This window comes from Ptychodera flava, chromosome 3 (assembly GCF_041260155.1).
Source record: "Ptychodera flava strain L36383 chromosome 3, AS_Pfla_20210202, whole genome shotgun sequence".
Taxonomy (NCBI): domain Eukaryota; kingdom Metazoa; phylum Hemichordata; class Enteropneusta; family Ptychoderidae; genus Ptychodera; species Ptychodera flava.
This window is the reverse complement of record NC_091930.1, coordinates 32,588,317-32,601,249: the sequence shown is the minus strand read 5'-3', so window position 1 is coordinate 32,601,249 and position 12,933 is coordinate 32,588,317. Positions and strand designations below refer to the sequence as shown.

The window sequence follows — 12,933 nt, the reverse complement described above, 5'->3', positions numbered from 1 at the left end:
TGGCAAAATTTTTACCATTGTCTTTTGCCTTGTCTTTTTTTTTAAATCGCTGCTACAATTGTACAGACGTTCAATGAATGACTTGAAATGTCGGTTTCAAAAATCTGGTTATATTATTGTTTGTGATTTTTTTTCAGAAACCACAGCTTTTGTTTAACACATGTGTCAATTATTGTAAATATTTTATTGGAACAGTATTGTTCAGTGAATAAAAAAGACATTATTTTTTTAATTGCATAACAGTTGTATGAACTTAAATTGTTGATGTGTGTAGTGTAACATGTGAGTATGAGTAAAATGAAAGAACACTAGTATATCATGAGAATACCGGTAATACATTTTAATCAATAATGGTAGATATTGTGCATACCATCCTATGGCAATATGCCTGCACATAATTCTGTGACCAAATGGAAGAATGCAGAAAAGATATTAAATATCCACGCTGTACATATTGTATCAACTTGGTCCTGTTTGTTTCCCCATAATAGAACTAACTGCCCCATATCTATTTTCTAAGCATGTCCATGCATCATTACCAGTGTAATTGTTGATAATTGCACTGAAGTAAGGCCTTTTGAAATGGATCTGTCAAAAATAACATAAAGGATACAGAGGCCATGTTTAGAAGCAGAATACAAGGTTATTTTGGTATACAATTATGAAAATAAAATGATGAAACAGTACAAAATGTGCAAAAGGTAAGGTTACTGTTTCAAGTAAATACCGATTCATGAGAAATTCAAAGAATTAAAAGGAATGACAGCAGAGCAGTGATATTTTATGCGATTTCATGCAAGGTACCATGGGAAAATTTAAGGCAAGAGGGTGGATTCCCATGATCACTAATTTCACGCAGAATCCATTGAAATCCTGCACAGGATTATTCAGGAGACAGTCTTATGGAATCCATTAAAATGCTGTAATGGATTCTGCTGTGGATTCTAAAAGTGTTCCGTATATAGAAGAATCCATAATTGGATACCTTAGGATTCCCTGAGTACCCACAATGGATATCTCTGGATTCCCTTGGATTCTGATTGAATCCACGGAGGAATCCACAACAATGCTTAATGGATTCAGGCTTTTTCACATAGTGATGTGTGTTGATGTATGTATGTATGTATGTATGTATGTATGTATGTATGTATGTATGTATGTATGTATGTATGTATGTATGTATGTATGTATGTATGTATGTATGTATGTATGTATGTATGTATGTATGTATGTATGTATGTATGTATGTATGTATGTATGTATGTATGTATGTATGTATGTATGTATGTATGTATGTATGTATGTATGTATGTATGTATGTATGTATGTATGTATGTATGTATGTATGTATGTATGTATGCATGTATGTATGTAATTTTTTATGTATGTATGCATGTATGTATGTATGTATGTTTGTATGTGTGTGTATGTATGTATGTATGTATGTATGTATGTATGTATGTATGTATGTATGTATGTATGTATGTATGTATGTATGTATGTATGTATGTATGTATGTATGTATGTATGTATGTATGTATGTATGTATGTATGTATGTATGTATGTATGTATGTATGTATGTATGTATGCATGTATGTATGTAATTTTTTATGTATGTATGCATGTATGTATGTATGTATGTATGTTTAAATAAATGTATGTCCATTACACGCAAAGGCTCACAAAATGCCGCACCTGCCATCTCAGTAATTGGTGTACAGGTAGACCTTGGGGTTGAGACGTGACGTTGTTCAAATGAACGTGCCAGTGTCAAAAATATGCAAATGAGGTAAGAAAAGAGAAATCCTGCAAATGTGCAGGAGTGGTGGCATGCCAACTGTAATGATACGTGCTAGTTTGATAGCACGCCAAATCTTGTTGTATTACTTTCATTGTGGTTCAAGTAATAAACCTGTGACTGTTAGTTACAAGTTGATTGGTGTGTACTTTTCGATGTAGAATATCGACGCATATCTTTACATGGTGGCAGTGGTAAAGTATTCTGAGACCTCTTTAACTCTGTAAGTCACATTTATGTAAATAGTTCGTGTGTTGTACGAATTTACGCTGTGATTTCTTCACCGGAGGTGACATCACGTCGCACGTGGTCAACAAGCCCAAATACGCCCAGAGAAAGTTCTGTATACGTGCACGTGTCAATGTCACACTGGCCTGAACAAAAAGTTTTGTCAACCGCTATTTTCAACAACTGACGGAGTGAGATGGCTACCAATCATATTTGCTAAATATCGCATATTCAAGTAACCATGCACTGAAAGAGGCTGAACCGCCACATTCACAAGTGCTCGTACACACGAGTAGGGCGAATTAGACACTGTTTTCGTGAGCTGTATGTAAGCACATGCGTATGTCATTTCATCGTCACTGGCGATCATGGGTGATGGAATAAAATGTCCTCATATGAAATGGGAGATTGGCGACGACCAAACTGCTCTACTAGATTACCAAACAAGGCTGAATCGTTGGTTTGACATAAAAAAAGTCTCTAAAGAAGACCAACAAGACTACACTATCTTCCAAGCAGGGGAAGGGGCGAACAACTGTTCAAAACATGGACATTAAGTGATGAGCAACGGAAAACGCCTGACAACGTGTGGAATAGATTTAAACAGTCATTGGTTTTGCTGATCATTTTAGAGTACACAGAATGAACTTAACTGCGTACAAACAGAAAGATGGAGAAAATATCGATGAGTCTTATACACGTTGCAGAGCATTGGCACTGAAGTGTACGTTTAAATATATGGATGATCGTTTGATTGACCAGTTAATTATGGGTACACGGGTAAATGACTCCCGCAAAAAGTTGCTAACTGAGGACGCATATCTTTACACCAATGACTGAAATAATGCACCCCCTCCTGGCCCATAATGGACGAAAGCAAACTTTGCAAAGTTTGCTTGAGTCCATTATGGGCCGGAGGGGTGCACTATTGCTATTATTTTATAGTTTTGGCAATGCCAGTTAATTTGTAGTTGTACAAAATGAATAAAAAGGGAAATTTAAACTAAGTCTAAAGCCAGGGAGCGTCGTCCCGCATGATTGGCCCTGACTCTGTACACATTACATGCACTCCACACTGCACTGCACTGAACACGCACGTTCAGCACAAAAAAATGACCAGCACTTTCATGGTTCAATTTTAAATTGAAAAACGATGTTTTTCTAAGGAAATGGAAAGGAACTGCATCCCTACCGTCTATATCGAACTTGAAACATCACCTTTATATATCATGCCATTGAAAAAGCCGACACAGTGAAATGCAGGAGATGAAGAAAACGGAATGTTCATGCTCGACATCAGCATGATCAGCAAGCTGCATGGTATCAGCTGATCAATACGATCATTATTATGTCGCTAGGAGTACAGCATTCATTGCAATTGATATCAACAGAATTCAACATTGTTCTTCGAATATTTACATATCAATAATAATTGTGTCTATAAATTTAATTTTCGATGGCTTCTTGAGAAGAGCTATTTTATTTCGGCGAACGAGAAAACTTAACGTAAACGGGTGCTTGAAAGGTACAGTTGAAAACATACTGGAGGGTTTCCATCGCGATATCGAGAACAAGGCAAACCACAGACAAGGAGTAAAAACAATGAATGAAAGTCGTCTCCGATTACAGTCAGTGCATCAGAATTAGGTGGCCAAGATGTTAGATCAACGGAGTCCAGTACGGTCGTCATGATTGTTGGCAGTAGTAGCTGACCTTGGACTGAGACTTTGAATGGCTCCGTAGTAATTTCCGTAGACACTTCCGGTCAAGGTTGATGACAGGCAGCTGCCGCTGTTGGCCCGTTTACGGCTGGTTCGAATAGCCTTTTACGCTTGCATCGCTTACATGGCCACTGACATGCATAATATGCCATGTGTCAAACCCAGTATCGTCTAGGAGTTTGCAAACGTACTGAGTTCTGTTTCACCTATACGGCAACGAAGCCAACCATGTTGTAAACAACGTAGTAGTGCAACCAGCGTATCAGACGGGGACTGCATGCTGAGCGCCAGCCAGATAGACGACAAGTGCATGCATGAGGACTCAAAAATGTGATAAATCGTACAGTAAGACATTATTATCAATATTGTGCACCATTATGAAGATTATGTGTATTACATGCTTTATCCGATACTTTCCCTCCTTTTAAATGCGCCGTCCTTTTTTCGGTTTCCGGAAAAAAAACTTGCTCGATGTGGGGCCGCAATGCTGAAGAATGGAATACATTATCAATTATAAATGTATGGATATGACGTCACAAAATTCACAGGTATTGATATTTCTATTCAATGTATCAACTGAAGTTACTTGATATCTCCCAACAGCATGCTGAAACACAATATCCAACTTGTCAACCAAGCCTGTGTCACTTTATATGTATGCACTCAGCTAGCATTCCCCACGGTAAGTGTTGCAGCCAGGAATTTTAATCAGAGGGCATTGTGTCTTACTACCATTGATTTGGGGGGGTTTGCACATTTCGGGGACAACATGCATCAGTTGTCAATCAAATTTTGAGTTTTTTAATATAAATAAGAATCGCAAAACAAAATTCAAGCTACCGGCTTTTGTAAGAGCAATTGTAACAGTATACCATATCTGCCTCCAATCAGAGTTCAGTCGGACTACATTCCATTGCAGCATTTTGATTTCTTTTAATCTCAGCTTCGAAAGTATGTATACTACCTCAACATAATATTGCAGAACAAAGGCCAGGGATCAGTATCACAACTTCAACTGAGGAATGCGTCAACTTCCCATATTTTATGACTAGGCTGGAGTCTTGTACATCAGTTCTTTGTAAAAAATTGACCCAAAGCCCTTGAATTAGGGCTGCATGATCTATATCGCATAGTGCAAGGTGAAGACATGTTTACAACAGAGGCAAGTTTCTGTAGGTAATGTTGCAATCAATTTGACCTGAAGTACACCAATCACCTGCATTGTAAAGAATTAACCATGAACCTTGGCATTTAAACACAGCAAAACCACAAATTTGCTGCTCATCTTAGGGCATTCAATATCGTGCTTGATTTCTTTCAAGACTAAGTGATTGAGCAAATGGGAGTGTGCAGCTGACATTACTGTGTCTACTCTACATGTCAGAGTTAGAGAAAAGATGGCTTCCCAAATACGGAGTACAGAATTTTGAAGGTGAAGACAGACTTAACTGTCATGATATTCATGAGTTGATAGTGTTTGCCAGGGTAAAACCATAATTAAAGGCTGTTTCACCTTTAGTCTAGTCCACAGTGCCAACATCTCAGTCACAGATGAAATGGTCTTAGATTATGAATTTATGTAAGCTTGTGTTATTTGATTATGGTGGACAGGCTGTGTGTTATATACTTTCTGAAATTTGCAAATATAGATTTTCTTTGCCTAATGTTGTGTTTTCAAGAGTGAACCATTTGATTTCTGGCAGGGACAGGGGGGTTGAGCCGGAGGAAATGTTTTTGGCAACAATTTTATTTTTCTACCATTCTGGCAGCATTTTTATAGGTACTGTAAAGCACTTTGTTTAGTTCAGCAATTAGATTCAAAGCATTTTTTCAGAATTAAAATGTTCTATGTATCAACTAGTAGGTCTGGTTTTACTGTTGAGAGTTGATTGAAATGCCAAGTATTCAGCTTGTGAACACAAGTATACCTGAGAAGTGCATTAGTATCAATTCAGTGAAAATAAAATGTGCGGGATCTTAAAGCTAATTTAATTCATAGATATTAGTCTTAGATAGTCCTTTTTATCATTAAAATTGAGACAATACTGTGTATTTTATGGTGTGTACTAGATTTCCATCTTTTATTAAATATGAAATCAAAGCTGATCAGAGCACTGAGTGTAGTAATCCCAAGAAACAATTTTTTCTATGAAATTGAAAATTAAAACCTTAGACAATGTGACATACTTGCAATGTTGCTCCTGTGCAAAAAAACGAGATCTCTACAAATGGTGTTTCGAAGTCACCTAATTATCATTGTTTTTGGTTTAGTTACAGTAAGGATATTGAAACACCTGGAATTGATACTATCATTCTCATAATTTATTGTGTTATTATAATACAACTGATTTTTCTGGTAGGACAACTTGAATACAACTAATATTTGACAACATTAATCAGTACAAGAAAATACCAATTTATTTTTGATAATCCATAGACTCGTAGGATGGTCACAAAGAACCACAGGCGTCCTGACCCTATTAACTGACAATTTTTCTCCCATCTTTTCTGTCCTTTTCGTTATTATGTTTTTTTTAAGTTTTTCGTGTTGAAGGAATAGCGAGGTATTATGGTTTACATTTCCAAACATGTCATTACTACATTGATCTACCTACCTCTTTCTAACTGCCTCAACTGACGATAGGCATCCTTCTGTTCATCAGGAATGTCAGCGTCATCAACGATTGAATGGATACGCTCCTGCAGACTCTCTTGCTTTGCAGTCAAACTTGCCTTGGCAGTCGCCTTCCCTGACTTTTCCCGTACCAACTTCCTGAATTGCTCTGTCACATCTTGTTTCCTTATGGTAGGAAAGTCAAAGTCATGAACGATGTTCTCAACATACTCCATGAGTACATCGCCCTCTATCACCAGCTGTTGACCAGGCTTGCCAGTCTTATCGGGACCTAAAGGCAGGGACTTCAGGAATGCCATCATTAATTCTTGCTTCATGTCTAGGGGAATATCTGTTTCATCGACTATGGCCCCTGTCTTTCGGACGAACTCTTGTCGATCAAATACCAGTTCAGAATGAGTGCTATTCAGCTCTTGTAGTTCTTTCTTTATCTGGATCCATTCATTTATAAGTTCATCGAGTTCAGATGTTCTACCTTTCTCTCGTTCCGCTGACATTCCCCTCAGAATATCTCTGTCTGTAGCTTTCTCTCTAGTCTTTACCTGCTCCATAGTGACAGTGGCCCTTTTTCTCAGAACATCGGATTCGACTTCCTTGTTCATCTCTTCGATGGCTTCAATTGACAGTTTGTATATATTTTCACCTGAAAACAAATACAAATGACAATGGTTCATTATAACAAATCGAATGACATAATCAAGACCATGATGTTTCATTGTGAACTTAAACCTGCAAAGTACAATGAGAGAATTGCGATGTGCTAATCATGTATTTGGACACAAACAAATTACTGTTTGTTTTTTTATTAATATTAAGGACGAGATAACCACTAGGGCGAGGCTACGACTGTACTTAGGGTTAATAATGAGAAAGTATGCCAACATTTTTATAGTTGTAATTGATCACCGTTTAGAATCATAAATCGATAAAATTATCTTATTCAGTATATTCAAAATGCCAAAAGCAACTGAGATAGAGCATCTGAGTCTTATAAAGAGGTATATTTCCATCGTAGTCTTATAAAATGTGAAGAAAAATATTTCATAGTTTTCCTATCAATATATGATTCCACAATACGATATTCTATGAAACAAGAACTAGAACATTTTATCAATAACGCTAATCCACATATTTAAATATCAGAAAACATTAAAAAATGTCCCAGGTACAAAGATGGCGAAAGATAGTTACCCATCTCTCGATCGAAGCGTTCCTCTATATCAAAAATGTTTTACTCGTCGATCTACCAAGCCATAATGCGACTTTACCACATGAACATACCTTTGGTGTCTGCCAATTCTTCCCGACATAGCAGATACTCTTCATAGTCTATCGATGTTCCTAATGACAGGTATAGAGCTCCAATCTCATCCAGCAGGCTCTCAGACAGGAATGTACTCTTCACCATCCTGTGAAGACTTCCACTTGAATAGTCACCCATCAACGACTCCAGGGCTTCCGATGACTGGCAATCCATGATATAGGAAATGCTGTTTTCACCTATATGATGCAACCTCATACCATTTTTGCGTTGATCAAGTTGTTTCCCAACAAGCACTGCATTGTGTTTTGTCCGATTGTGGGAGTAGAAGGCAGAGGTAACATCCCTCACTTTTTTCCCTTCCTGCGGAATAACGCCGTCTGGTCTCACTTTTACTTCAATCTGGCCTGAAACGGCAAACCACAGCTATCTCAAACTAAGCTTTGACTCACTTATTTATACAATAGGCACTTACAACTGTTGCCTGTGTCAAAATAAAAGACAATGATTTAACAATATTGCCAAGTCAGCCCTTGAGTTCTGAGGGCACTAATGACAACACAATGAATATTGACCAGCTACTGATTTAATGTAGTCAAGAGATCTCCCTATATTGATTTAATTCCATGAAATTATTTCCACTACGTCTCACAATCGAATTTTACGTATATGTATAAGTCTTCCATTACGTGACTTTTATTATAAATTACTTCAGGCAAATTTAATTCAGAGAACAATCACGTGTGATATCACAAGTCGACATATTCACTAGGCTTTTTCAACTGTATTCCTCTCGTCTCGAAAGAAATTATTTGTTGGTATTTGTTATATTTGAAATGACAATAACGTCTTTCATTTGCTTACATGGCAGGCGCTTCCTCTTGTTTTTCTTTAACCAAAGCTGGTGAAAAGGAGATATTCTTGACCTTCTTTTGAATTTCTTGACATACTCTTTGCCTGTTGAAAATATTTATTTTTATGACAGAAATAGAGACTTAACAACTGAACAGTTCGAAAATGTTATGTAGTACCCCCTTTGACCTTTCGAGGGAAAAGGTTGCTGATGTAACTTTGCAAAACATCAATGGAAAAGAGGAGATAGGTTCTTTTCACGACTAATTGGTGCATTCAAAATGCAATAACCGATGACAAGTGACATTTGCAGTCAACTTATGCAATCTAAGTTACTGACGCTGTGATCAAATTATCTTTCATACCAAAGCGTATACCGCGTTTATAATGGATTTTGGAAAGACAAATTAACGAAAACTCTATTTATGGACGCAAATATATCTCTCACGTTATTTCATAGCATTAAGTGCAATCTGTTTGTTTGTATTACTCCACATATTATATTATGTTCCTGGTAATTTGTGATTCTTGACTTAAGTAAACGATATTCTTATTACACAATTGCTACCAAGTGATTGATGTAATAGTAACTCAAATGATTGGCACATGTTAATCACACTAGCAAGACTCTCCCTTTGTAGCGCAAAGTAGTACCTGTTTGAGGATGGTTTTTCTTGGTGATGAAGTACTAATCTACCACTGAGATACCATTGGATTACAATTCAGCATTGTATATTCATGGCTATCGCAGGGTTGTATATATGGTGTTCTCTAGTCATAATACAACCTGGTTTAACTCCAGTCCGTTTGTGTACAGATCATGCTAAATATTGCACTTTCATATCATAATTACTTTGAAAAACAGACAATTAGAGTTCAAGAGTTATTAAAGAAATTATAATAAGACAACTAATTTTCCACAAAAAGGTTGCACCATTGAAATGACTGAATAGAATGAAAGAAGTATTTAGGGATGCGCGCATTCATATCGTTGAAATTACCTGATTTCTTGCGTGCGTTCAATGATTTAAGAATATTCCGTGTTTTCCTTGTTTGGTTTACGTGTCATGATCATATTGATTCGTTGCCGTTTTAGCTGTACACGAATTGTCGCCGTCTGTGTTTGTTTGTTTGTTTGTTTGTTTGTTTGTGTGTGTGTTTGTTTGTTTGTTTGTTTGTTTGTATGAAACCACACGTGAAGACCCAAATAATGTTACCTTTCGCTATCGGTTCAGTTGATTCTCCTTTGCCTGATTTAACATTCCCAGTGTACCCTCGCTCAAATGATGTCGATCTGTCTTCAATTTCTCTCATTGTTTCTCTTTCACCTGTTGGAAAACAGGGGCAAGGCTTTCTATTATTGCATACCTCATGTATGGAACATCGCGCGCTCATTAGATTAATTGGTAGCTTATTGATGGTGTCGTAGGCAACATAGTCACCATTTACAAATAGCGAAGTGGAACTATTTTCAATGTGGCATTTTAAGGATTTAAAAATGATCAGATTACATGAGTTACAAAGAAACACTGTTTTTGTTTTAAATTTATGCATAAAAAATTCCACACATCTCATACAAGTGAAATATATTTAAATATATAAATGTGGCAACGATGAAGATCATTCGTCTTCTAACATCGAAAGAAAGTTACAAATTATTCTGTGTTTATTAAATAGCTTCTTAATGTCGCTTTAAGATGATAGTTCAAATCTTTGATTGCTGCATACTAAAAGTTATGTTGAGTGACTGTAAGCCTTGTTCTTGGAATACCGTAATTGCAATGCTCAACTGAACATGTAGAGTACCCATGGCGAGGAAGTTCAAAACAATTGTTAATAGTGATTGGAAGACCGTTTTTTTGACGTCAAAAACATAAAGGCAAGAATAGTATTTACTTAGTTCAAAAATATGGAGGGAAAATATAGATATTCTAATCAAATCACCATTTTTGATGACAGGACGTCTTCTTTTGTTATCTTACCTTTACTTTCGTGATTGCTGGACGTACTAGAGACACTGTCTGTATCGTCTACTGTTCCTAATACGTGTTCTACCGTTGATGACTCGAGATCTGTTTTGGAGGAGATTTAAGCACATTACACGTGCACACTTTTATAACACACTCTCACTTACATACTCAATCACTCAAAAGTCATTGTCCTGTATGCATACCTTTTTGCTCAACAGTAGTTTTTGCTTTCCGAGCGGGTTCGTTCTTTTCAGAGGTGTCTTGCATATCGGTGGTTAAGGTTCCAATGAAAGCTTCATTGACCCCTTGTATATCCCTAACAACCTTTTCTATGATGTGCTGTCTTATCTTTGTAGCACGTTCCAATGCTGTTGGATTTTTCCGTATGACGGATGTTATTCGTTTGGCCAACTCTGCCGGATCTTTGTCCATGTTCATGGCACATTCTCGTGCTTCGATGATACCAATGTGTTTGTTTACAATCTCATGACTGTGGGATCTTCGAGGGAAGAGAACAGGTATCGCTGCGCACATAGCTGCTAGAGTGAGGTTTGCATAACTCGTTGATGAAGGCGGAATTAGCACAAGATGGGACGAGAACAGATGGCGATTAAATTCCTCAGTCGTGTTAACGTAAGTAGGCGTGATCGTCAATGCACGACTGCTTGTCAGCTTTTTCACGATTTCCTTCTCCTTACTTGGTGGTATTCCTATAATTTTCCATGCCGGTGGCGTTTCATCCAGTTGGTCGAGATTTTCAGCGACTGTGTTTATGGCACTGATGATGACTTCAAGTTTCTCTGGATCTTCGAATTCGTATTCTTGGACGATGGATAGAATTTGGAATGCTTCGTGTTCAAGAATTGGTAGACTTTCTGATATCGAAGGAGATAAATATTCCTCGAACAACGTTGGAGAAAGCAGCTGTTGGTTAGAGTCACGATAAAGTCGCCTATACTTTGCGTATACTCTTTCTCCGACTGAAAATGAACACTTTGCATTCTTAAATTCATCTGACATAATTTTCTTACGAAATTCCACTTCTTCCTTACTACAGCCGACAATCAAAGGCGTTATGTCATCTTCATCAAAGAGATTGAACAGATAACAGGACGCCGTTGGAAACACTTTACACGTGATATGAAAGGCTGCTTCTGAGGTGAACGCACTGAAACCAAACACGAACTTCACATTTGCTAGTTCTTCCAGCTTTGGATAGTGTATGTTGTGGTACAACAACCAATCACGATGAGGCTCTCGAAATTCAAATACGCCTGTTTTTGTCGGAAGCTGAAGCGTGACACCAAGTTCCTCAGCTTCACGTTCCTCTTCTTCTGTTGCTTTTAGAGCGGTACAATGGACAGATATCCCCATATTCTGGAGTAGTCTGATTACCTGATGAACACAGTCGGTGATTCCACCATGAATTAACGGTCCCCATCGATCACATACGATGACAGCCTTCTTTGCCATACTCCTGTGAACAACAAAAAGAAATTATGAAAATTGATTAGTATCGGCAAAAGGTGTTTCCTGTAAACTTCAAATATATTTTCATTCACCTTGGCGTGTTTCTTGATCAAACCACCTTTGCCTTGAAAATTAAAAGTAAGAGAGCTACTGAAACGTTGCACATTATTAATTAAAGAGCTATTTTCTGAATAAAGAAAATTCACCGTGCAAGATTTTGAATGCGATTGGTCACCCCGACACAGTCTCCTTTTAACGGGCCTCGAACTTGGATACTTTATAGCGAGATAATACAAGCTTGGTCTCATCACATTTTAGTTCACGTTTTCACACACGTGAGCTAACGTCGTAGTTATGTCTGTGTGTCTGTTGCATAAATTAATCGGATAAATATCTAATTGTCAAGTGAGGCACTGAGCAGTGTCAAGTTTATTGAGGGTTCATTTGTATATTTTATGATCTTTGCAATTAGTGATATTGCTCCGAAATAGCAGCATTAAATTTGATGAAAGGCTGTACAGATGTTGAACTGATAAATATATAGTTGTCCAACGGTAGTATTGAGCAGTGTCAAGTTATTAAACAGCTCATTCGCATGTTAAATAAAAATTTGTAATTAGGCATATAACTCTGGAATGACTGCACCACAATTTGATGAAATCTCTAGCAGATACTGATCCCACAGGTATCCAACTGTTCTGAGAAGTAGATAGTAGTGTAAAGTTAATTAAGGGTTCGTTTGCATATTTAATGAACTTTATAATTAGTGATATAACTCTGGAATTATAGCACATAATGTTGTGCAATCCGTTACAGATATTAATCTGATAAATATCTAGTTGTCACCTAAAGCACTGAGCAGAGCAAAGTGAATTAAGTGTTTATTTGCATATTTATTGGTCTTTGTAATTAGTGTATTACTTTGAAATTATAGCATTAAATATGATGAAAGGTGGTGCAGATGTTGAACTGATAAATATCTAATTGTCCACTGGAA

General features: G+C 37.1%; 1 protein-coding gene across 1 annotated transcript; it reads right to left on the bottom strand.

The window, feature by feature from the left end:
- Nucleotides 1–6,355: 6,355 nt before the first annotated feature.
- On the bottom strand, nucleotides 6,356–8,591 carry LOC139129214 (uncharacterized). The gene is made up of 3 exons (XM_070694854.1): nucleotides 8,509–8,591; nucleotides 7,665–8,051; nucleotides 6,356–7,026 (listed from the first exon to the last, which is right to left on the bottom strand). Exons 2-3 carry the CDS (start codon nucleotides 7,900–7,902, stop codon nucleotides 6,356–6,358), a joined length of 909 nt encoding a protein of 302 aa, XP_070550955.1. The 5' UTR covers nucleotides 7,903–8,051; nucleotides 8,509–8,591.
- Nucleotides 8,592–12,933: the final 4,342 nt, after the last annotated feature.

Bases quoted from the DNA above. Each gene is read 5' to 3' on its own strand.
- LOC139129214 (XM_070694854.1), bottom strand. From the start codon at position 7,902: ATGAGGTTGCATCATATAGGTGAAAACAGCATTTCCTATATCATGGAT. The intron at 7,027-7,664 runs GTATGTTCATGT...ATTTGTTTTCAG, and splicing joins AGAATTGGCAGACACCAAAG to GTGAAAATATATACAAACTG.